Genomic DNA, 26,245 nt, shown 5'->3' with positions numbered 1-26,245 from the left:
AGGCGCCTTAGGGTTATCTAATTGCCCTTAGCACATTCTTTCTTCTGTCATGTTCTGTACTGCAACTCAAAATGCCTTTTGAATCCTTCTAAATTGTTGACAGCTAATTTCTGTCCATTAGAGACCCACTTCTCACTGTTTGTATTTATCCGTCTTAGGAGCCGCATCTTTTTATAGCTAGCTAGCTGTATTTTTGTCATTTTCCCTCTCTCTTCTTGCTTAACTGTCCACTGTGCTGATAGATTTCAAATTGTATTAAACATAAACATGCAGTTAAGATACCCAGTTAACACTCATGGTGATTTTCTTTTAAGTTATGTACCTTTACAATTGCTATTTGCTTGAATTCAGCAATAGTTTTATGGATTATAGAAGTATATCATTCATGATTAGACTCTACCCTACCCTTGAGATTATTAATAGAAGCAGGCAATATAAATTTAACAAGTTTTTATTTAAAAAACAAACTTCACGTGAAACTGTTTCTGTCACCATTTTCCCCAGTGTTCTTACTGCTTAAGATAAATACTTTACTATTTACAGAAAATGAAGGCCACAAGTGAGTAAATAAGAAGTTGATAGGGTAATTCTATCTTTGCACTGATCTGTGACATCCAGAGACCTCTAAGTCCTTAGGACTTGCATACATAAGGAGAGAAGGGGGCATCTTACTTAGTCCATGACTGGGAAGATATTTGAGGGAATCTAATATGCAACCTTAGCTTCAGACTTCCAATAGCTTATACTGTGGAAATTGGGGGATTAGGACAGGTGAAGAATGCCAAAACTCAGTATGGAAAATAAAAGCAATGAGAAGAATACTTTCTGTCAATCTTCAGAAGAGAAGCGGTATAGAAAAACTCACTTGGGCTTCCCTGGTGGTGCAGTGGTTAAGAATCCGCCTGCCAACGCCAGAGACATGGGTTCGAGCCCTGGTCCGGGAAGATCCCACATGCCGCGGAGCAGCTAAGCCTGTGTGCCACAACTACTGAAGCCTGCGCGCCTAAAGTCCGTGCTCTGCAACAAGAGAAGCCACCGCAATGAGAAACCCGCACACCACAACGAAGAGTAGCCCCCGCTTGCCGCAACTAGAGAAAGCCTGAGCGCAGCAACGAAGACCCAACGCAGCCAAAAATAAATGCATAAATAATAAATAAATAAAAGAACTAAAAACATTTTTTAAAAAGACTTACATTTAAAAAAAAAAAGAAAAACTCACCTGTGTTTTTATATGTGGACCTCCATTGCCAGGGGGAAAAAGGTACTTAACACATCAGTCAGTCAATCTAGTAAGTATATGGAATTTAGAAATTCTTCTCATGTGTTTTAAAGGGGATAGAAGTGACCTCTGTTACACCTTTTGTTAATCATCTAGAATTACTCAATCAAGAATATTGTTTAACAGAACACACCCAAACATATATATAACTATAATCTAAATCATTAGTATCAATTATTAGAGTTAAGAGAGAATTACAGTTATAGTCACATTTCATGTTTTAGGGAGAAAACTGAATGCTTGCTGAATGCTTTTCCCACATATATGCTAACGTATCTAAATTGCCCTTAATTTTTATGGGGATGCTTTCTCCGAAAGCTTGATTAACTAAACAGGATTGTTGATTCTTTTACTTGCAATTCTCTTCTCCCTAAAAACATTCCAGGCAGTTTAAGACACATGTACAAAATGTTTCATAAATTAGAACTAGAAGTAGAAAATTAGATCCATAAAAACAAGAAGGAACAAAGTCTTGTTTTGATAATTATTACTAGAGATGCATGTGTGCACCATCTCTGCCTCTGAGATTTCTGGCAGTAGCCAGAGAATAGAGAAGTGATCACGCTCTTATAATAGGAAGCACAAATGCTGTAGGAAATATGCATGGAGGGCATTGAGGATAATGGCCTCAAGCAGAGCTTTTTCAACAAATGAAGAAGTTTGTTTCATGTGGTATTTTCTGACCACAACCTTTGATAGAAGACCTGACGGAGGTAAAGTGTCACTGACTGAAGGTGGTTTTTCCATGGTGGTATACCATGAGCTAAGTTAAGGAAAAAGAGATACAAGAATATCCCAGACAGGACTACAGTGGAAACATGGGGAGTAAACCTAGGCTTCAAAAAGGACTGAAACAAAAAATCGGAAAACTCTTGAAATGAAAGCAGCCAGTCTTTTTCTTGTTCTACACAGCCACTCATCTCTGTTTCTCTCTCGAAAGACTATTTTTCCCTGAATCTGTGTTCATTTAGGAAAGGATATCTATCTGCCCCATGACTTGCAAACTCACATTTCTGCTTCATTTCAATCATGGATCAAAATTGCTAAACACTGTGAATCCTAATCCCAAGTTCCTGGAAGAGAGACTGTGAGTGGCCCAGTTTGAGTCAGATCTCCATCCCTAATCCAATTCATGTCTGGGAGCCAGAGACAGAGAGAACAGTCTTCCAAAGCCCTACCCTGGGGTAGAGGCACTTTTCAGAGACAGGACTGAACAGATATCCTAAGAGATGCTTACTAAGAATTTTAAGGTTAGTCTTTAATGAGTGCTTAGAATGTGAATTCTCTATTTTTGTATTGAGGGATGGTGCAAGTGCTTTAAAAATAAGATGAAGAAGATGCAGAAATCTTTCTGCTATTAAAGCCAAGATGCCCAACCGATATTTTTGCTCATGCAAAAATAAAATCTCCCCACATTTGCACTGAAACGGGTTGCAGGCAAAGCAAAGATTGTCCTTAGGAAGCAGATTTGGATCTGCTCGCACAATTAAACGTACTCTTGATCGAAGGCCTGGAGTTCCACACCACAGGGTACTGTGGAATAAAAAGATGATTCTGGCCTGGAAAATTTTCAAAGTAAGTGTTCCAAGTCATCAAAAAGAAGCCCAAGGAGGACTGCTCCCATGGAAAAAGTTATATATTGAGCTGCACAGTTCTGCAACATGCTTTCCAGGATAAGCCATGGAAAAAGTATGTTGTACAAAATGAAATAGGTTGTCTAGTTTGTAGAGTTTTGATCAACTGCCTTTTGTCTGCCAAAGAAAATGATTTTAGTTTTGATAAAGTTGATGATTATACAATTCTTTCTGAAGCAGTAGAATGGCCGAATTTTTTGTGTCCAGAACTCAATTCTAGTTGTTGAAAATGAAACCCATATCATCAACATATAGGAAGAAGTTTATCTTTCTGTCTACCAAGATGGCACATATGCAGTTTGTCTACAATCAGTATCAAATTGTGAAGATATTGGTTTAAAAGATGAATAAATAAAATACAATGCCTGTTTATATTACATGAAATTGTGAATGGGTATGTCAGGAAAACTTTCCCCTTTAGTTCACCATTCTTTTAGAGTGGCATTTACTTTCATTTTTCTGGAATCATAATACTAAGCCTCAGTTTTAAGTTAACTTGATCCTCTAGGCAATGAATTAAAAACTTAATGAAAGATATATATGCAAAGCAAACAGTCTTATTTTCTTGAAAATAGTAACATTAAATAGTCGAGTAATACTGTGCCCCAAACCCTCTTGCTTCTAATACAAAATATTTAACTTGGAGACCTCACTCATCGTTTAAGGGAAAGCATAACATAAATAATTGAGGGACTCTGAGAAAATTGAGTCGAGCCATAGTTTTGTAGGACTATAGGTTGGCCCTTTTTAAAATAGGGTTGATTCTCCTTGAATCTTTCCAGAACCAATTATAGTGATTGGTTAAAGGTTGAGGTAAATAGTTTGGTGGTATTCAGAACAGGCTTCAAACTGTTTCAAACAATGATCCAAAAACTTGCCCTACAACTTATTTGCTTTCAGGGGATGATCAAATGAGTTCTGGCATAAGGGGTAACAGGTCCCTGTTAGATGCCTCGGATCTAAATTACTTTGGACACCGTGCTTGGGTCCATAAAACTGAGAGAAATTACACTCCCACCCCAACATTGCTGGTTTCTGTGCTTTCACAAATACTTCTACTGAAGCCATATAAGGGACAACTGTAGCCTCAAATCTGCTTTATCATTAACTGAGAAAATTAAGTAAAGGTCTTCCACAGGAATTTGTTTAGCTCCAGATTTGGTAGTAATGCGTTTATAATTAGATGGGTTTAAATTGGGCAGATTCTTCCACAATCTGATTTTAACATGCTGTCACGCTAAACTTGCCAGAAATGTCAGTTCATTTGTTTTTATTTTTGGTTTGTTTGTTTTTACATCCATGCAATTTTTATTAAATCAGTGCATGAGATCCATTAAATATACTCTAGACAGGACTGATTTCCCCCTGAATCTGTCTATTAAAGCAAAAAAAAAAAAAAAAAAAGGAATCTCTTCAGGCAGAGCATTTGATATTCTTTGTATAACAAAAGGTTATTTTATAAAGGTAACCGCCCCCCATCCCATTTCACCTTATCCTTCCTATCCTATCCATCTCATTGTGGGGACAAACATACTCAGGAGGCTGTGTTCAACATCAAACTTTTTAAAAAAAATAGTAAATGGAGATAGAAAACATCCAGCTGAAGCAACATAATAAACAATGAGAAATTATTAGTACCTAGTTTGGAAATATAAAGACCCACTTACCCTCCTGTCCCCTCATATTAGGATATGCATGTGGAAAAATACAACCAAACTCTTTCCTCTTTGGTTCATTATATTAAATAGGACTATCAGTTTCAAGTAACAAAACCCCAACTGGCTTAATAAAAATTGGGACTTTATTGCTTTCTGTAACCAAAGTCAAGGAGTAGCATGAGATTCAGGCCAAATACAGGCTCTCCAACTATGTTCTCAATACTTTCTTGGTCTCAGTTCTGCTTTATTCTCTGTTGGATTTATCTTCAGGCAAGTCCTTCCCATATATATACATGAGTTTATATCTCCAGTAAAAATGGCAATTCTGATGAAACTCATATCTCCATCAACTCTACCTCTGAACCTGAGTATGAATGGTAACCTGAGAAAAACATAAGCATGATGTCAATTTAAATTTTCATGATCCATCCCTTGCCTCTCTCTCTCCAACCTCCTATTCAGCCTCTTGATCTGTGTCTCAGACATCCCAAAGTACACAGAAACAACAACTCAAGATGGTGAGCTATTTTGTGTCTCCATGTTTATGATGTCATTTCTTCAAACTAGAATGTCCCAATATCTACTCATCACCTTGGTGACTTGCAAATTTATTCTAATCATTCTAGCTTTAGCTTAGGAATCACCTGCTTTATAAACCTTCCTTCACTTCTTCCCATCAAGGTTATTACTCTCCTACTCTTCCCTCATTACCTTCACATGTACCTCCATTTTAGCAACAATTTTATTATATTACAATTAAGGCTTACATCTCTAACCCCTTCGCTAAAGAGAAACTACTATGAAGACAGGAAAATATGCTTTAGTTTTCTTTGTCTCCCCAATCCTTATATCATAGTGTTTAGCACATTCTAAATGATTAATATTTTTGTTGTTTTTGAATGAATAATGCGTCAGTAAAGAGGATCTTCTCAAGAAAATCTATAGAACTTTTTCTAAGTAATCAATCTGTGTTTCTTATCAGGATTTTTTCTTTAAATATTTTTATGAAAAATAGATCCTAAATAAATCTTTTATTTTATAAGCCTATGAAATTTGTGATCTCTATACATTTAATTACAAACCTACTTAACCTCAAATCACACTAACCTTTATATTAAAAGCTATAACCTCAAGTGTATATATATGCCTAGCAATATGTAAATATCCACTATTATTATTATGATACTTGTTGAATAGTGTTTGAAATTGAACATAATAGGTTCCAGATCAGTATTCCAGGGAATTTATGAAATTTGTAAGGAAATTCCGTTGTACACTGGATCTTTAAAGAAAATGATGAAATATGTACTTTGGCAACATGAGTATTTCAACTGCAAAAAAAAAATGTTATCAAAGATCTATCTCAACTGCCAGTAACTATATGAAGTATAGACAATTACAAATTAAACTCTTGACATTTAGAATGTTAACAGTAGTCCCAGGTGTTTAAATGCCTCAATCTCTTTTCTTTGTTCTTTGATATTTGTCACATGAAGCCTACCTGTAGCAAGGCATGTTGACCATTTATTAATGCAGACAAAAATCTCTTTAAAAAAAGAAAAAGACAAGTGTTTCATCATGCTACACTACCTGCCTCTGCTTCTTCCTTTCCATCAAGTTGTACCAAACTCACATTTTCCAATTATCCCTGTGTCATTTGGCATTTTTATCTGAAAAGTAAATTAAGGTCATCAAGAAGAGTGAATCTTGAAGTCTTCTGTGTCCCAATGTAGCCACAGTTTGAAGTACTGAATTGCATTGTTTCTGGAGAAATGACAGAGCAGTGGAGGAAAGCAAGGATGTGAAATAATTTTCTGAAAAAGTGTAATCCCAGCTAAGCGTCTTTACTTCAACAGAAATGATTCATGAGGTTTGTTTCCATCCAGCTGAGAAGAGTATTCAGTAACTGGCTTACTAGAGTGTATCAGAGAGTTTCTTGCTATTTTCTCTCTCTGTCTCACTATCTCTCTCTCTTTGTCTCTCTCTCTCGCTCTCTCTCGCTCTCTCTTGCTCTCGTATACCAGTCTTAGGGATATTTTTCCTTTTGGTAGATGGCACCAAATGTTGAATGAATATAAAAGAAACATGTTAGTACAATCTCAGGCAATACCTCTTCCTCTAAATAGCTACTTCATTCAAACCCTAGGCTGGGATATTTGAATAAAGAAGTTTATTCACACTATTTTCTATTAATTTATCTTTGAACATATTAAATGCCAAAATACAAAAGTGTAGGGGAATTTTTTGTGTCACTAGAACATTTTTAAGCATTAATATTACCAAACAAATCATACATGAAAACTTTTTATAGTCAGAGATGTTTAATCCTTACATCTAGAATGTGTTATCTCTTCTTCATGAAAATATGCATTTATTAATCCCTATACTGTGTAAGGCACTGTGCTAATCCCATGTGATACAGAAAGGAGAATGATATTATTTCTGCCGTCAAGAAGCTTATGACATAGTTGAAATGGGCCAAAAAATGGAAATCTTCAGAAAATGAATCATTTTTGATAGTTTAAGTTTTCAGACAGAGGTTTGGTCTTTAAAGTATTATTTTTATAATTTTTAAATATTTTGAATATTTTTCTAATAATGCATCCACAAACTCCTGTCCTTTTATATAAAATATCTTGAACATATCTCAGCATTTTTTAATGGACCTTGAATGATCATGCATTGAGTTCTAACATAGTGAGTCCTTTGGTGCTCCTTGAATTTTATGGGGCTATTTGATCCTCAGCTCCTGCCTCCAGAGTAGTATATATTTTGGAATTTTATGTCAGATTTTCAGGTTTCCCAGTTGTTCTTTCAGTCAGCCTAGCAGTGTGCACTTCCATTCAATTCCCTCTCTTCAGGTGTCTGCTTTGTGAACTTGGAAATCAATAAACATGTCTGAAGTAAGAGTGTGAGGCACTGAAGCTGTTTTATGAGTAAACTCTGCGTTCTTTAGTATGTGAACATCTGTCAGATGTTTCTTCAGAGGCTCTTTATGTCTGTCTTGTTTGCCACTGCTCCACCGCATTCCAGATAATTGAACTCGCCATCTAGCTGAATTCAAATACATGTGATAAGATGAGTATCTGAACTAAGAAAATAGCTGTGGGGATAGGAGGGAATGGGAATCAATTAAGAAATACTTTAAAATGTAGGAATGACAGGATTGATGATCTGATGATCTGCCTGCATTATGTGAGGGCTGAGTCCAAAGTTTCAGTCTTGGACATCTCTAAGAATGGTATACTTACTGCAATGGGAGGATTTTACTCTCTAGGCAATAGGAAAGTCTGAGGTTTCTTTTGTTTTGTTTTTTTAATTTTTAAATCATTTTATTTGCTGAGTATTTTAAAGTATTATTTTGAAGTATAATTATCTGGCCACATAATGTGGGATGGATTAGGAAGAGACACTGTGGAAAGTCAGTCTAATAGAAAATTATAAAAGAAGCTTAATCACATGAGGCTGAAGTCTTAGAGGCAGTACCAGTGGTAATAAAAACAAGACAACATAAGACATAATAATGATTTGACTTTGGACCTGGAGTTATAGGGAAAGGTAAAATCAAAGATGACCTCATGTTTCAAGTCCAGGTGGCCGAGAGAATAACACCATCTACAAAATCACAAGATTATCTTCACTAGGAGAACTATTACTTCAGTTTTCATTCCTATCTCACACTCTTATGTCTACATGACCATACAGTGGTGAGATTTTACAGACTCATGAGTCTCCATTGTATATTGCTACATCTTTATATATATATGCCTCATTTCATAAGGTTAAACCAATCCTGATTGCAATATATACCCTGAGAGGGGAATTTTTTTCCTGAAAAAAATAGTGCTAAGGATTTCCTGTATCGATCATCAACAAACCTTAAGGTTAATTTACTGGGTGCTCTCCATACATTACTTTGTTGAGATTTCTGCTGTGTTTAAAAAAATCATTTGGTAAAGTGTTGAGATAATAGTATTTGAAATTTTGACATTTCACCTAAAATTGGGAGTCATAAATAAAACATGTGAATATGAAACAAATTTATTTCACTGGGCAACATTTTGAGAAATGCTTTATTCAAAAAAATCATGTAAATGTCTTCCATTACTTTAAGAAGATGTTAAAACAGAAAAGAGTTAACTTTAAAAAGCTATTGCATAGAAAATGACACAGAATACAAATAACAGATTTTACTTTGAAATGTAAATATAAACTAGAATAATCTTGATTACAGAGAGACAAAATCATATGCCTCCATAGAAGAAAATTCTTTGGTTAAAAATAGCCAAATTGCTTTTCCCTCATACTTTCCTTAAGGCATGAAATCTATTTTTTAAGTATTTGGATTCCAAGTAAAGAACTTCACTTTTTTCTCTTTAAATAGCAATAACTAAAGCAAACCTCACTTAATAATGTCATCCTGATTTATGCCAGGCATTGGGTAGGTGCTAAGTCCTTGCTCAGTAACAAATTTGCAACTCTTTTTGGGTAATTGCTTCCTCTTAAGGAAGTATGCTTCTTTCCAAACCATAGAATGAAATGTATCATTTCAATATACTTATCTTTTTCTAAGACTATAACCTCATTCCATTAAGCAAAGGAACATTCCCAATCACCTAGTCACAATTAAATTTTATTTCTTACCATAGATTATTGTGTTTCTTATTGTGTTACTTCTGAAGGACAGGTTTGCTCTGTATACACATTTCTCCTACAAAACTAATTAGAAATAAGCAAGCTTCTTCTCAGGATTGAAAACATGAATAGGTGGTACTATAGACAAGTTTTCACAACAGAGGAATTTGTAGCCATACTATAATTTTATGGAATCCACTTGGTAGATGATTTTATGGTTTATTTGTCTAAGTGTCTGTTTACATTAATGAAGTCTTTGAGACCTCTAAACAAGGAACAACTCCTCACTGTCTCCCTCCTCCTCTTCCTTTTCCTTCCCCTCCTCCTCCTCCTCCTCCTTCATCCAACACATTATATTTCCAAACTCCCACTCTGCTGACTCACTGCCAAAGGCTGTTTATCCTCTTCCAGAGCACCTTGCAGTTTCTCTTTTGTAACAGTTCTTAGACTCGTAATTATTTGCTCATTGTTTATCTTCCCCACTGGACGGTAAATCCATGAGGACAGTCTTTATTGTTTACCACTGTATCCCTAGAGTCCATCTCAGTGCCTGCCTGTAATAGGTGCTCAATAAACATTTATTGAATGAACTAATAAATTCTTAACCTTGGATTCACATTTATAAACTTAATCTACTCAACTTGATCAAGTGTAGAAGTCTGTACTTTCTCGTAGTCCCTGCCTTCCAGGAAGCATTATCTCCAATAATACAGAATAATTAGAGTCCTCTGATTAAAATAGTGTTGGATAGACTTACTTCATATACATAACGTTACTACCTTCAAGGTAAATCTCTACATATCAGGTGGAAGGCAAGAATATGGATTACCCTAGGTTAATCTGACCTGTTTTATACGAGAATCATCCAATGCACACAATCATTCAATCCAGTCACACAAACAAATATTTATTGAGCTACTACCATGTATCAAGCTCTGTAGGTCAAATACTGTATTAGATTCCTAGGGTTACTGTAACAAATTACCACATATAGTGGCTTAAAACAGGAAATTCGTTCTCTCACAGTTATGGAAGCCAGAAGCAGAAGCATACTCTCCCTTAAGGCTCTAGGAGAGAATCCTTCCTTGCTTCTCCCACTGTCTGGTGGCTCCAGGCATTCCTTGGCTTGTGGCTGCATAACTCTAGTCTCTGTCTCTGGCCTTCTCCTCTTTATTTTCTCTTCTCCTGTCTCTTATAAGGACCCTTTTCATGGATTTGGGCCCACCCAGTTGATTCAGGATGATTGAGGTCCTCAGTTACACCTACAAATTCCTTTTGGGGGAGGGGAAGGAGGAGAGGATGTCTTCATTCAACATATTATAGATACTATAGTGAATAAAGTCCCTGCAATAGAATTTGCAATCTAACAGAAAGATAGATTACCAAAAAAAGGTAATTTCAATAAAACATGATAGAAATTTATGGATAAAAGTAGTACAAGGGTCTGTGGGAACATATATCTAGGGACCTAACAAAATCTAAACAACCAGAAAATGATGTGATGTTCATGTAGGAGGATTGATTAGGAATTGACCGTGAAAGTCCAGCACATTGAAGGAACTCGCAGAAATTTAGCATGGAGATTTAGCATAGAGAATGATGAGAGATGAATTTAGCATAGAGAATGATGAGAGATGAATCTGGAGATATATGCTAGAGCCATTTGTAGAGAGCCTTGTTAACAAAGTTAAGGACTTTGGACTTTATCCTGAGATAAAGTCAGAGCCCTGTGTTTGGCTACATTAATATGATAAAAAGGCAGAAATTATCCCTACCTGGACCAAGAGCTGAAGCACAGGTCCTATGAATTCCTCTTATTTCCATATGGCAAATCTTGTTCTTCCCAGTATTTGATTGCAGCCTTAGTGAATAACACAATATCATAGTAAAATTGCTCTGAAGGATTGTGTTAAGAATATTTAATTCAACATTCTCATTTTTACAGACATGAAACCAAGGTCAAGCAAGGCTATGATGGTTCTAGAACACACAAAAGAGCCCCAAGCCAGTTGTTCTGTTAGTGTAAATGGTGGTGCAAAATAGTGGCAATAGTATGGGCTTGGAGATTGATAAATCAGGGTTGGGTGGCCAGCTTTCTTGTGTACAAGACGTGTGACCTTAGGCAAGTAATATAACCACTTAAACTAGGAATAATAATAGTACCTACCTATTAAGATGTTGTGCAGATAAATTTGATAATGAATTTGAAGCACTAAGCATACTGCTAGAGGATAGTTTACTACTGAGTACATATGGCTATTGTTGATGATGATGATGAGATCCATAATGTTTTCGTAATCAACCCATCCCCATCATCCAGAGAATTTTACTATCAGTATAATAGTACATCACATTATATACTCTTATTTTCAAATGACTTATTTTCAAATATATATATATATATATATATATATATATATAAAATATTCTCCACAGAGGAGTGTTTAGAATTCCTAGTACAGATGTTTAAGAAACAATTATGCAGAAATATACATTTTTCAAACTGTCACAACTTAATACTGTTATCCTATTAAAGTTTTAATTGAAGCAAAGTTCATAAATATGTAATCACAAGGGTGAAAAAGAAGATATATTAGTAGTACTGGCATTTTACTGAGCAATTATTTAAATTAAAAAACACAATTTTCTATAATGAGGTAATCTGATTTTCCAAAGGCACCCAATTACATAATCATCTCCACCATCTGAACTTTGAATACATGGTGTCAATAAATCACTTGCTACCTGGCTACCATGAAAATACATGCTCCAGGTTTAAAACTCTTGAACTATATATTTTACAAATACACCAGTTGGTAAGTAAATAATGTTTTCTTTTTAAATGCTACCTCCTTTATCTTCAAAAAGTTAATGTTTTCTATAACATCTACTCCTTACAATTTGTTATTCAATAATTTTCAATGAGAAAATGTGACATTTTAAAGCACACATTAATTCCCATGGTATCAGTGTTATTTTGAAGATTAGGAAATCCAGTGAGGACCTAATAAAAAACCTTCAGTACGTTATTTATTGGATAAGATTCAACTATTTAACTTGTCTCTACACAGATTGTGAGCTACAACTCAACACTGAAATAGATTGCCTGAAAATATCTTGATTAAATCATAGTGACTAAAGTCTAATTCCAAGGTTTAGTAAATTTCTTACTAAAACCTGAACATAAGTGACTTTTGTTTTTATTTACATTTAGATTTCTTAAAAAGCCTCCTAAATGCTTGACTGGTTTCTTACTGACTCAACAATAGCATTTAAGGTTTAGATATTCTCTAGTAGATATGTCATTTTTATGAGAAATTTATTACTCTGGCTATGAATTTGCACATAGTTTACCCCGTACTTGATTCCCAGAAAAAGATCTACTTCTACGGAAAGTACCCAGGTTTAATAAATTTAAATTATTATGGTAGAGAATTAAGTGGTTTGCTTTTCAGTTATATACTTTCTTTGATTCAGTTTGCTGCTTTCAACTGATTAGATTAATCGTTTTTTATAGTAATCCAAATAAAAATCAAACTTTATTTAAGTTAAGGGATATTGGAGGCACTGATTGATTTAATATTTTAGAATATTGATAATTAACTGAATTATTATTGCAAGTTATAGCATAGGAAGGAGAAATGAAACAAATATGTAAAGCCTGAATTCTGGTGATAGTCATGCGTGAGCTGGATCAAGTTCTTTAACTGCACTGAGCTTCAGTTTCCTTACTGCTATTATTAAGCAATTACCCATATGCTGTCCAATAAAATTGTATCTCATTAAAACTTCAGTAATACAGAGAATGAAAAGTGCTAATGAATTAATTGAACTAAGATATTTTAAAAGATTCCTGGAAGGTTAGTGAAACACACAGCCCTTGCAGTTTTGATACAGTTTTGTAAGTGAGAGAAGTAATATGCTGTTACCATACATAATCTATACTTTTCCTCAAACAGGGAAGCTTTTAAATGCCATTTTTTTAATGACTGCTAGTCAAACATCTGAGCAACTACTATGTATACCCTTGTGCTCTAGAGTTGGGAATTCATAACTTTGATGTTTGAATTAAGCTCTATGAAATATAAAGAAGTTTGTTCTTAAGTTGTGCAATAATAGCCTTTTCACTTTGTGAAAACAGACATCAAAACAGTCTGTAAAGCCTGGTCTGTTGGTGTATGGTCAGGCCACTCAAGATGGCTCTCCTCTTGCCCTCTGTCCACCCACTGCTCGACCAGCCCATGCTTCACCTACACCCTACTCACATGACTATACAATCCTCTTAATTATAGGGTTGAATCAGTAACTGCCTACATGCTTGCCACCTGTACCAGCTGCTGGTTTCCCTGGTAACTGATGAGCCCACCTAAAGTCAATTCCCCCTATAAATGGTAGCTCCACCCCACCCCCATAGTGAAGACTGCTGCTGTTTCCTGCCTGCTCTCTGCTTTTCATGATGGGGTGTCGCTCCAGGACTTACAGACTTGTAAGAATCCCTAACCAATAAACCGTCGCTGTCTCTGTCACTGTCTGCTGGCTCTTTCTTTTGTCTCTCAGCTGGGCAATTAGAAGGTTTGCAGGCCTGCAGGGTGTAGCCCAACAGTTGGCAAAAGTGTTCAAGGAAATAATTTAGCAATTATGTAAACAAAATCCTTTAGTCCGTCTGCTGAATTAATTTTGCAAAACCTACTTAATCTTAAAATGAGGGGTACTAAGAATCCATCTGCTTTCTTGGTATTTTTGCAAAAACGAAGAAAGGGTTATGTGGTGGGTTATATGACCTCAGTCTTCAGCCCTCATTTGGGGTTTGCATCTTGTGTGCCAAATAAAGGGCAAATGTGGTGGGATTTTTGGGTATGCATTACCATATTTTCAAGCGTATACTAAGTTGTAAAACAATTTGGTAGTGAAATGTCACCCAGAGAAATGTTAATATCGTACCTGTGTTTCAGCTTCTGACATGGCAGCAGAACAAGGGCAGATTCTCGTGATAGCCACGGCGGCCGTGGGAGGATTCACTCTCCTCGTCATTCTTACTTTGTTCTTCTTAATCACTGGCAGGTAACTGAATTATACCAGAGTATTTCCAAGATTTGTGAATAGCCATTTTTCTTATACACTGTGTGTTCAAGGGCTTTTAAACTTAAAGCACACGTGTGAGAAAAAGGGGTCAAGGCAGATTCCACTCTGACAGTGAACTCTGTGTGGCAATAGAACCACCATGGCAAGTTCTCTGTGTCAACAGTTCCCTGAATATGGAAGCAACCAAAGATTTGATAAAAACACTTTGAAAACAATGAGTGATAAAATCCTACTTAATAAGTTATGTCTGCGTTTTTCCTTTACTGCAATCAAATTATACCATTAAAGGGATTTTGCTTGGAAAAAAAATTAATTCAACAGAGAAACTGAACAATTTATATAAAGTGTTTTATAAACTTAATATTATAGAAATGTTTTATTTTATCCATTAAATATTGAAAGGGTCTATATTAGAACTATATTAATGGTTGTATAAATCAAGTTATTTTTCCACCTAAGAGTAATATGGATGAAAATTTAAAATAACAATAAATTTAATGTAGCAAAAGACCTAGACTTGAATCCCAACTAGCTGGTCAAAGTGCTTCATCCATCTAAACCTTAGATTTCTATTTTTACACAGTTTGGTGTCACAAAGCATTAAAATGCTTTATTGATTTTTAAACATATTAGATTGTTTCCATGAGCCAGTTACTGACAATGCAGAGATGTGAATGAAGATAATGTGTATGAAATTACTTAAAAGAATAAGTGTCAGTTCTTATTGAGCCCCTGATATTTGGCCCAGACTTTTGTCAGAAATTGTGAAGTCTTCAGATCATATTTTCACTCCTACAAGGGGAAAATATTCCATCTAAATTATCAGTAGTGGCACAAAATACCTTGAGAGTTTTCCTGATACAGCAAAATATCAGTGTTATGATTTAAAACTGTAATAAGAATGCCAGCGAAACAATACACATCCTTACTGACTCCAGCTAAAGTACACCAACTCTACTGGGAAACCCTGATTATTTGATGATGCACAGAAATTACCTTCAGAGCCAGTAGTTCAGCAAACTATGAACACCCTTTGTTTTATTCATTTTTAAAACTCTTACATACCAATATTTTGTTAAAAATCATTACAGAATTATAGAGGATATGCATATATGAAAAAATATTATCTGAAATTTTGACAGCAGACTAGAAGTATAGATCAATAAACTGACAGTTACTTAGGCACTTATCAAGTGTGGATCCCTGAGGAAATGTAACTGCTACCTGTTAAGAGTGTATCAGATTTAGTTGTAACAAATCTACTTTATAGGATTTATCAAGGAACAAAGAAACACGAGGATATTCTAATGTGGTTAAGTTGAAATGGTGACTTCCTTATGAAATTAATTGTAAAAGGGGCACATTTACCCCTATGTTCACTTAAAATTTTCAGGTGTATAAATAGACATAGCATGACTCTTGCAATTAATAGTGTCTCAGAGTTCATTTAAATAGCAGTGTCATATTTATTGTCAATTTTAAAGAATGCCTCTAAATTCATAATGGAAATTGATTCAAATTATATTTTATTTAATAGTGATTCAACATGTAGCAAAATTGGTTCTGATTTTTAAATTATATTTTATGTATTTGTAGAACATGAGCTAAGGCCTTATTTCCTCATAGAGTATTTCAGCAAACAGTGATTTTAAATAGCACACACACATGTAGAAAAACATTTCATTAAAATATCAGAAAATATTGCCTTTACACATAAATATGACAAAAGAAGACTTTACAGTCATTGTAGGCTAAATAAAATTGGCCTAATAAACCTGAGAGTTGGGCTCGCCTGTTATCTTTACTTGGGATTTCTGAAGCAGAATTTGAATACCATTTTAAAAAAGATTTAATAATAACCAAAAAAATTGAAAGTTGAAAATAAAAAAAGTTAGTACAATTTCCATGTTTGCCAATTTATGTGACATCAGCAACTGCCTTAACATTCTACATACTAGAAAAAAACAAGTTCAATTACATAAGATAAAATAATTCATTCTGGAACATCTCTTAAGCACTATGCTAGGGAAGCATTCACTGGAAATTATTCTATGAAAATTGTAAGACGTATCTGAATAAATATGCAATTTGTCATAGGATCTGAGACCAAATTCACACTGAAAGATTGGGCTGTGCACCACAGATGTATTCTGTTTAACCATTTGGAATTAGCACCTTGATGAGCTGTCAGATAATATGGATGTTGCCGAAATTTTCATGTTGAAGAAGTCATAGGAGATAAGCACCTGCCTGTTCTTCAGAGCGTGATTCTTCCAAGAAAGAACAGAACATGCCTCCACCACATTTCTAATATTAAAAAAAAAAAATGCAGTTTAGCACTGAAACTGGAAGACAGTTGTCTACATTTCTGAGATTCTGAATCAAAAACAATTTTTCCATTGTGACTTTTAATGCGTTTCATCGACTCTAGCTATTAGAGACCATATAAGGAAAGACATGATGGTTATTGCTTGTTATTAAATATTTTCTAAGCTTCCTATCATTTGGATCAATCAATCCACTTGAGAGTATTTTATTCCTATCTGGGGCTAATATTGATGTATTAAAAAAAAACCTTCTATGGAGTATTTTCACATGTTATAAATATGTTCTTAAAAGTGGTCTTTATGATAACTTTTGCCTATGGGTGATAAGTATTTTAATTAATATTGGTTCTTATCCAGCATAAATACTAAAATAAGATTCTGTTTACCTTTTTAAAAGGTGTCAATGGTATATAAAGGCCAAAATGAAGTCAGAAGAGAAGAGAAGAAAGGACTTACAGAATGGGCATTGTAAGTAGTTCAGTGACTGTCTTCCATGATTTTCTACTGTTCCAGCACTTCAAGTGTTCATTTTAAACATGTATCCATGAATTGTGAAGGCCAAAGAAATTCAGTTCCAACCTTTCAGCATTAAGAATTTTCATCTGGTTTCTAGGTCGGCTGGTAGAAATTGCACTTGCTTCTCATTAAATGATATTACCTTTTTCCTAATTCTGCTTGCTGGAAAACACAACAGACTGAATATGCTAAAAATACAAGATGACTGATTACATCTAGTTATTTACCATTCACAATGGCTCCAAAACATTAGTTGGTTTTATTTAGTGGAGCATTAGCCATAGAAATATTAAGGAATTCTTACTCCCTCTTATAGGGACTGTCATTTAACATATAACATATCAATTTACAATTCATTAACACTAAAAAAGAAAATCAGCTCTTTAACTCTTAGAATATGTATGAAATCCTTGAGCTGACTACAAGATTATATTCATTTGAAGGATCTCTTCCCAAGCAAGCTATAATTACCACTATAGTTGGTTTGATAATTGCCACCATCTCCTCCCCAACACCCACCTCCACCTCCACCTCCAAATTGCAAACTACTTTGTCAAGACAGATTCTCTGGCATGAGATGCTGAATTAACAAGAAAGGGATGTTCTCTAATTAACCACAGTATAGAGATAATATGTGAGGCAAGTTGTTTAACTATTTAAACTCATCTTCTATTTCAAATTGAGCTCAAGTTATAAGGGACTTTTCAATCTATATTACCCTCCAGCTAACGGAAAGGATTTAAGTGAGGAAATTATAAACTAGAGAGATGCTTTAGGGCTATTTTTAAGGCTCATGTGATTTCTCAGAGAGAGGTCTGAGGACAAGCTGCATTAGAATGTTTCACCCTTACTCACCAAAGTTCAGACTCAGAAGGTCCAGGGTAGGGCTAAGACATAAGTGTTTTCAGAAGGCTCTCCTAGGTGGTTCTTTTCACCAAGAGTTTGAGGCTCACTGCCCTGGCAGGGAAGGGAGAGCCGAGACAGCTGATACCAGGCAAAGGATGAGCTGAAAATAATGTAGACAGAGGCAGAAACCTGGATCTAGACACCTGGACCAATGACTTAAGCTGAGCAACCCTAAGATTCACTGCGGTGAATTCAGTACTGAACTGCAAAAGAAAAAGATGCTCCTGAGGTATTTATTACCTGTTTTCCAACTAGCAGTTTAGCATAAACTAAACCAGATGGGCCCAGCAAGAAGCAATGAAAATAACCTGAGGCAGCCAAGGTACAATAGAAGAAAGATAACAAACAGATGTTTAAGAAGACACGAATAGGTAGTAACCAGATATTCAAAATTGAAACTAAGTTTGGGTTTTTTTTCCTATACTACATATATTGTAAAAAAAAAAAAAAAAAAAGTGATACTAACTAATCAGTTTATTCTGTAGAAATGTATATCACTTTAAATTATTGAATGGTTAAATGTTAAAACCATGTATGAGTTAATAAATGGCATCTGTTACCTGTGCATAAAGTAATGTTATCAACATGATACTACTAATCATCTCATAGTAGCCTTTGAAATTCTAGTATTCAATCTGAAATCACAACTCCTACTGTTACAAAAATATCGTTAAGAATATGAACTAGATGTACAAATGGTCTGTTCTTGTTTCCTCCAATCTAAAGTCAAATTCTTGAGTTTGAGAAGTCAAGAAAAGCATAGCATTTCAGAATCAGTCAAATCTCTCTAGAAATATGATTTACTGGTGCTCTTTTGGGAAGTACTAATCTTCTCATATCCAGTACTAGAAGACAGGAGGCAAAAAGTAATGAAAGAAGACAACAGGCATAGAAGAACTCATGAAGCAAATTACTGCTAATAATGGGCATTTCATCACCTCCTCTAAAATCATTTTATTACCTTTTGTTTGTTTGCTTTTGAGATATTCTTGCAAGAACATGTTTCTAAGGAGACCTAGGCAATGCTTAATTCAGGTTGTTGTATGGTTTTCAAAATCTAAGAAGCAACAAAACCAGATATAATTTACTGTGCCACAAATTTAGCATTGATCTTTTAATCCTTACAAATTCGTATTCAGTAAAGGTTTGCTGTGTGTTTATTGCCTATAAAACTATACCTAAGGTATTTGGAAAGATGCAAAGATGTATACAAAATGATCTCCTGTCCTCCAGGAGCTAGCAACCTGATGTGGAAAACAGAAACCAGTGAGCAAAACAGAGGAATATCCACAGGCAGTCTGTGACTACTTTACATACTGAAGGAGTTGCAAATTAATATGCAGCCAGACATCCAATTTTCTAGCCACAGCCACCCCTATTCATCTTCCTAACTGCCCATGGGCTGTGAGCACCCACCAGAGAAAGAGAAGCAGCTACATCTGGTCAGTGACCAGATTTGGACCTTTGATTCTTATCCTCCCCTCCAGGGTAGACAGTGGGTCCTTTCCAGGACAATGTGCAATTTGGCCATGGAAGCAACTACAAGAACACAGGGCAGGGCCGTTTCCATAGTGTAGTGGTCCTCCCTGTCACTGTGCCGTGGAGTCTGTGCTTTACTGCCTAAGAGTTTCTGGAAGGGGAGAGACCACAGGACTGGGACATGAGTTCAGGAAAACCTAGTGCCTTAGAGTACAAAGGTCCAGGAGGGACTCTAAGGGGCTTGTTTTTTTTTGGGGGGGTGGCGGGGAGAAGGTTTATGCTTTGTTTCCCCCATGTCCTGAGCTATATCAAATGTAAAATACATGGGTACTAGTGGCTAAGTGAGCTGATTAAACGTTTTACAGAAATATAATAAAAATATGTCTTATGGAACTTGTCAGCTCACTCTCTCTGAAATTACCAGGTCATTTTACATCAAGAGTTAGGTAAATAAAATTTTGATTCCAAGTATTCAAAGCTTTAATGGGGTGGCAAGTGGGTGGGGGGGAGACAAAAATAGAAAAGAGAATTGAATTTAAGTAACTAACAAGAATGCTTACATCATAAAAACAAACAACCCGATTAATAAATGGGCAGAGGAGCTAAATAGACATTTTTCTAAAGAAGGCATACAGATGGGCAATAGACACATGAAAAGATGCTCAACATCACTAATCATCAAGGAAATGAAAATCAAACCCACAATGAGGTATCACCTTACACATGTCAGAATGGTTATTATCAAAGAGACAACAAAGAACCAAGTGCTGGCAAGGATGTGGAGAAGAGGGAACCCTCATGCACTGTTGGCAGGAATGTAAATTGGTACAGCCACTTTGAAAAACAGTATGGAGGTTCCTCAAAAAACTAAAAATAGAACTACTATGCAATCCAACAATTCCAATTCTGGATATTTTCCTGAAGAAAACAAAAACACATATATGTATACATATGGCTGATTCACTTTGTTGTACAGCAGAAACTAACACAACATTGTAAAGCAATTATACTCCAATAGATAAGAGGTACAAACTTCCAGTTATTAAATAAGTCATGGGTGTGTAATGTACAGTACAGGGAACATAGTCAATACAATTTTAAAAGCTTTGTATGGTGGCAGATGGTAACTAGACTTATCGTGGTGATCATTTTGTAATGTACAAAAATATCGAATCACTATGTTGTACACCTGAAACTAACATAATATTGTGAGTCATTTATAGTTCAGTTAAAAAAAAGAATAACTACTTTAGAACGTCACTCCTCATTTCAAATATTCACAAGATGTGTGATTACTAGAATACCCTTGAACTAATTAAGTCTTTTATTTTGTTGCAGTACACTTCCCAGGAATTAAAACTTACATAGATCCAGATACATATGAAGACCCATCCTTAGCAGTCCATGAATTTGCAAAGGAGATCGATCCCTCAAGAATACGCATTGAGAGAGTCATTGGGGCAGGTAAACATAAAGTCTACACTTTTGAAGTTACGATTCCTTAATGGTTTTGTAACTGGTTTATCAACATACTATTTTAAATCTTAGCAGTTTTAGTCACTGAAAAATTTTTAAAAATGAGAAGTAAAATTATTTTGTATATATGATGTTATTGTTTTAAAAAGTATTGCAAGTGCCCAAATTTAGTTTCCAAACAATGAGAAAATCCACAAAGATTATTTTTAACATCCTGTAGTCATCCTTTCAGTACTGAGATAAATTACAATGAAACTAGAGTGATTCAGGAATTTATTTTGGAAATGCAACTTCAGGAGTTTGTCATAGGTTATTACAGATTTACTTAAAACCCAACATCTATAGACATATGCTATAATTAGTATTCACAGTGATGACCTTGAGGTCCTGCAAGATCCAGAAGTGTTCTGAGACTCACTGAGTATAAAATTACGTTCAATATAGTTTTGTGTTGTTTTGTTTTTTTAAGATTTTTAGAAATTTCATGTAATGTCTGAAACATTTATATTAACATATTTCCATACAAATAACCCAAAGAAAGTTTAGTATTAGTTGGGTTTTTTGTTTGTTTGTTGTTTTACACTGCAGGTTCTTATTAGTCATCAATTTTATACACATCAGTGTATACATGTCAATCCCAATCACCCAATTCAGCACACCGCCATCTCCACCCCACCATGGTTTCCCCCCCTTGGTGTCCATACGTTTGTTCTCTACATCTGTGTCTCAACTTCTGCCCTGCAAACCAGTTCATCTGTACCATTTTTCTAGGTTCCACATACATGAGTTAATATACGATATTTGTTTTTCTCTTTCTTACTTATTTCACTCTGTATGACAGTCTCTAGGTCCATCCACATCTCAACAAATGACTCAATTTCGTTCCTTTTTATGGCTGAGTAATATTCCATTGTATATATGTACCACATCTTCTTTAGCCATTCGTCTGTCGATGGGCATTTAGGTTGCTTCCATGACCTGGCTATTGTAAATAGTGTTGCAATGAACATTGGGGTGCATGTGTCTTTTTGATTTATGGTTTTCTCTGGGTATATGCCCAGTAGTGGAATTGCTGGATCGTATGGTAATTCTATTTTTAGTTTTTTAAGGAACCTCCATACTGTTCTCTACAGTGGCTGTATCAATTTCCATTCCCACCAACAGTGCAAGAGGGTTCCCTTTTCTCCACACCCTCTCCAATATTTGTTGTTTGTGATTTTCTGATGATTCCCATTCTAACTGGTGTGAGGTGATACCTCATTGTAGTTTTGATTTGCATTTCTCTAATAATTAGTGATGTTGAGCAGCTTTTCATGTGCTTCTTGGCCGTCTGTATGTCTTCTTTGGAGAAATGTCTATTTAGGTCTTCTGCCCATTTTTGGATTGGGGTGTTTGTTTCTTTAATATTGAGCTGAATGAGCTGTTTATATATTTTGGAGATTAATCCTTTGTCCGTTGATTCGTTTGCAAATATTTTCTCCCATTCTGGGGGTTGTCTTTTTGTCTTGTTTATGTTTTCCTTTAATGTGCAAAAGCTTCGAAGTTTCATTAGGTCCCATTTGTTTATTTTTGTTTTTATTTCCATTACTCTAGGAGGTGGATCAAAAAAGATCTTGCTGTGATTGATGTCAAAGAGTGTTCTTCCTATGTTTTCCTCTAAGAGTTTTATAGTGTCCAGTCTTATATTTAGGTCTCTAATCCATTTTGAGTTTATTTTTGTGTATGGTGTTAGGGAGTGTTCTAATTTCATTCTTTTACATGTAGCTGTCCAGTTTTCCCAGCACCACTTATTGAAGAGACTGTCTTTTCTCCATTGTATATCTTTGCCTCCTTTGTCATAGATTAGTTGACCATAGGTGCGTGGGTTTATCTCTGGGCTTTCTATCTTGTTCCATTGATCTAGGTTTCTGTTTTTGTGCCAGTGCCATACTGTCTTGATTACTGTAGCTTTGTAGTATAGTCTGAAGTCAGGAAGTCTGATTCCTCCAGCTCCGTTTTTTTCCCGCATGACTGCTTTGGCTCTTTGGGGTCTTTTGTGTCTGCATACAAATTTTAAGATGACTTGTTCTAGCTCCGTAAAAAATGCCATTGGTAATTTGATAGGGATTGCATTGAATCTGTAGATTGCTTTGGGTACTATAGTCATTTTCACAATATTGATTCTTCCAATCCAAGAACATGGTATATCTCTCCATCTGTTGGTATCATCTTTAATTTCTTTCATCAGTGTCTTATAGTTTTCTGCATACAGGTCTTTTGTCTCCCTAGGTAGGTTTATTCCTAGGTATTTTATTCGTTTTGTTGCAATGGTAAATGGGAGTGTTTCCTTAATTTCACTTTCAGATTTTTCATCATTAGTGTATAGGAATGCAAGAGATTTCTGTGCATTAATTTTGTATCCTGCAACATTACCAAGTTCATTGATTAGCTCTACTAGTTTTCTGGTGGCATTTTTAGGATTCTCTATGTATAGTATCATGTCATCAGCAAACAGTGACAGTTTTACTTCTTCTTTTCCAATTTGTATTCCTTTTATTTCTTTTTCTTCTCTGATTACCATGGCTAGGACTTCCAAAACTATGTTGAATAATAGTGGTGAGAGTGGACATCCTTGTCTCGTTCCTGATCTTAGAGGAAATGCTTTCAGTTTTTCACCATTGAGAATGATGTTTGCTGTGGATTTGTCGTATATGGCCTTTATTATGTTGAAGTACTTTCCCTCTATGCCCACTTTCTGGAGAGTTTTTATCATAAATGGGTGTTGAATCTTGTCAAAAGCTTTTTCTGCATCTATTGAGAGGATCATATGGTTTTTATTCTTCAGTTTGTTGATATGGTGTATCACATTGATTGATTTGCATATATTGAAGAATTCTTGCATCCCTGGGATAAATACCACCTGTTCATGGTGTATGATCCTTTTAATGTGTTGTTGGATTCTCTTTGCTAGTGTTTTGTTGAGGATTTTTGCATCTATATTTATCAGTGATATTGGTCTGTAATTTTCTTTTTTTGTAGTATCTTTGTCTGGTTTTGCTATCAGGGTGATAGTGGCCTCATAGAATGAGGTTGGGAGTGTTCCTTCCTCTGCAATTTTTTGGAAGAGTTTGAGAAGGATGGGTGTTAGCTCTTCTCTAAATGTTTGATAGAATTCACCTGTGAAGCCATCTGGTCCTGGACTTTTGTTTGTTGGAAGATTTTTATTCACAGTTTCAATTTCATTACTTGTGATTGGTCTGTTCATATTTTCTGTTTCTTCCTGGTTCAGTCTTGGAAGATTATACCTTTCTAAGAATTTGTCCATTTCTTCCAGGTTGTCCATTTTATTGGCATAAAGTTGCTTGTATTAGTCTCGTAGGATGCTTTGTATTTCTGCGGTGTCTGTTGTAACTTCTCCTTTTTCATTTCCGATTTTATTGATTTGAGTCCTCTCCCTCTTTTTCTTGATGAGTCTGGCTAATGGTTTATCAATGTTGTTTATCTTCTCAAAGAACCAACTTTTAGTTTTATTGATCTTTGCTATTGTTTTCTTTGTTTCTATTTCATTTATTTCCGCTCTGATCTTTATGATTTCTTTCCTTCTGCTAACTTTGGGTTTTGTTTGTTCTTCTTTCTCTAGTTCCTTTAGGTGTAAGGTTAGATTGTTTACTTGAGATTTTTCTTGTTTCTTGAGGTAGACTTGTATAGCTATTAACTTCCCTCTTAGAACCGCTTTTGCTGCATCCCATAGGTTTTGGATTGTCGTGTTTTCATTTTCATTTGTCTCTAGGTATTTTTTGATTTCTTCTTTGATTTCTTCAGTGATCTCTTGGTTATTTAGTAACGTATTGTTTAGCCTCCATGTGTTTGTGTTTTTTACGCTTTTTTCCCGGAAATTCATTTCTAATCTCATAGCATTGTGGTCAGAAAAGATGCTTGATATGATTTCAATTTTCTTAAATTTACTGAGGCTTGATTTGGTACCCAAGATGTGATCTATCCTAGAGAATGTTCCATGCGCACTTAAGAAGAACGTGTAATCTGCTGCTTTTGGATGGAATGTCCTATAAATATCAATTAAATCTATCTGGTCTATTGTGTCATTTAAAGCTTCTGTTTCCTTATTTATTTTCATTTTGGATGATCTGTCCATTGTTGTAAGTGAGGTGTTAAAGTCCCCCACTATTATTGTGTTACTGTCGATTTCCTCTTTTATAGCTGTTAGCAGTTGCCTTATGTATTGAGGGGCTCCTATGTTGGGTGCATATATACTTATAATTGTTATATCTTCTTCTTGGATTGATCCCTTGATCATTACGTAGTGTCCTTCCTTGTCTCTTGTAACATTCTTTATTTTAAAGTCTATTTTATCTGATATGAGTATAGCTACTCCAGCTTTCTTTTGATTTCCATTTGCATAGAATATCTTTTTCCATCCCCTCATTTTCAGTCTGTATGTGTCACTAGGTCTGTAGTGGGTCTCTTGTAGACACCATATATATGGGTCTTGTTTTTGTATCCATTCAGCAAGCCTGTGTCTTTTGGTTGGAGCGTTTAATCCATTCACGTTTAAGGTAATTATCGATATGTATGTTCCTATGACCATTTTCTTAATTGTTTTGGATTTGTTTTTGTAGGTCCTTTTCTTCTCTTGTGTTTCCCACTTAGAGAAGTTCCTTTAGCATTTGTTGTAGAGTGGGTTTGGTGGTGCTGAATTCTCTTAGCTTTTGCTTGTCTGTAAAGCTTTTGATTTCTCCATCGAATCTGAATGAGATCCTTGCCGGGTAGAGTAATCTTGGTTGTAGGTTCTTCCCTTTCATCACTTGAAGTATATCATGCCACTCTTTTCTGGCTTGTAGAGTTTCTGCTGAGAAATCAGCTTTTAACCTTATGGGAGTTCCCTTGTATGTTATTTTTCATTTTTCCCTTGCTGCTTTCAATAATTTTTGTTTGTCTTTAATTTTTGCCAATTTGATTACTATGTGTCTCGGCGTGTTTCTCCTTGGGTTTATCCTGTATGGGACTCACTGTGCTTCCTGGACTTGTGTGGCTATTTCCCTTCCCATGTTAAGGAAGTTTTCGACTATAATCTCTTCAAATATTTTCTCTGGTCCTTTCTCTCTCTCTTCTCCTTCTGGGACCCCTGTAATGCAAATGTTGTTGTGTTTAATGTTGTCCCAGAGGTCTCTTAGGCTGTCTTCATTTCTTTTTATTCTTTTTTCTTTATTCTCTTCTGCAGCAGTGAATTCCACCATTCTGTCTTCCAGGTCACTT

At 35.3% G+C, this 26,245-nt stretch overlaps 1 protein-coding gene across 1 annotated transcript in view; it reads left to right on the top strand.

Moving 5' to 3' along the window:
• EPHA6 (EPH receptor A6) overlaps positions 1-26,245 on the top strand; it is an 852,487-nt gene that overhangs the window by 576,057 nt on the left and 250,185 nt on the right. The window contains exons 8-10 of the mRNA XM_036850549.1: positions 14,159-14,267; positions 17,013-17,083; positions 20,855-20,980. Coding sequence (XP_036706444.1) covers positions 14,159-14,267; positions 17,013-17,083; positions 20,855-20,980 — 306 coding nt within the window. The remainder of the gene's footprint in view (positions 1-14,158; positions 14,268-17,012; positions 17,084-20,854; positions 20,981-26,245) is intronic.

This window comes from Balaenoptera musculus, chromosome 4, assembly GCF_009873245.2.
Source record: "Balaenoptera musculus isolate JJ_BM4_2016_0621 chromosome 4, mBalMus1.pri.v3, whole genome shotgun sequence".
Taxonomy (NCBI): Eukaryota; Metazoa; Chordata; class Mammalia; order Artiodactyla; family Balaenopteridae; genus Balaenoptera; species Balaenoptera musculus.
The sequence above is the reverse complement of the archived record's forward strand: the minus strand, read 5'-3'. Positions and strand labels throughout refer to the sequence as shown.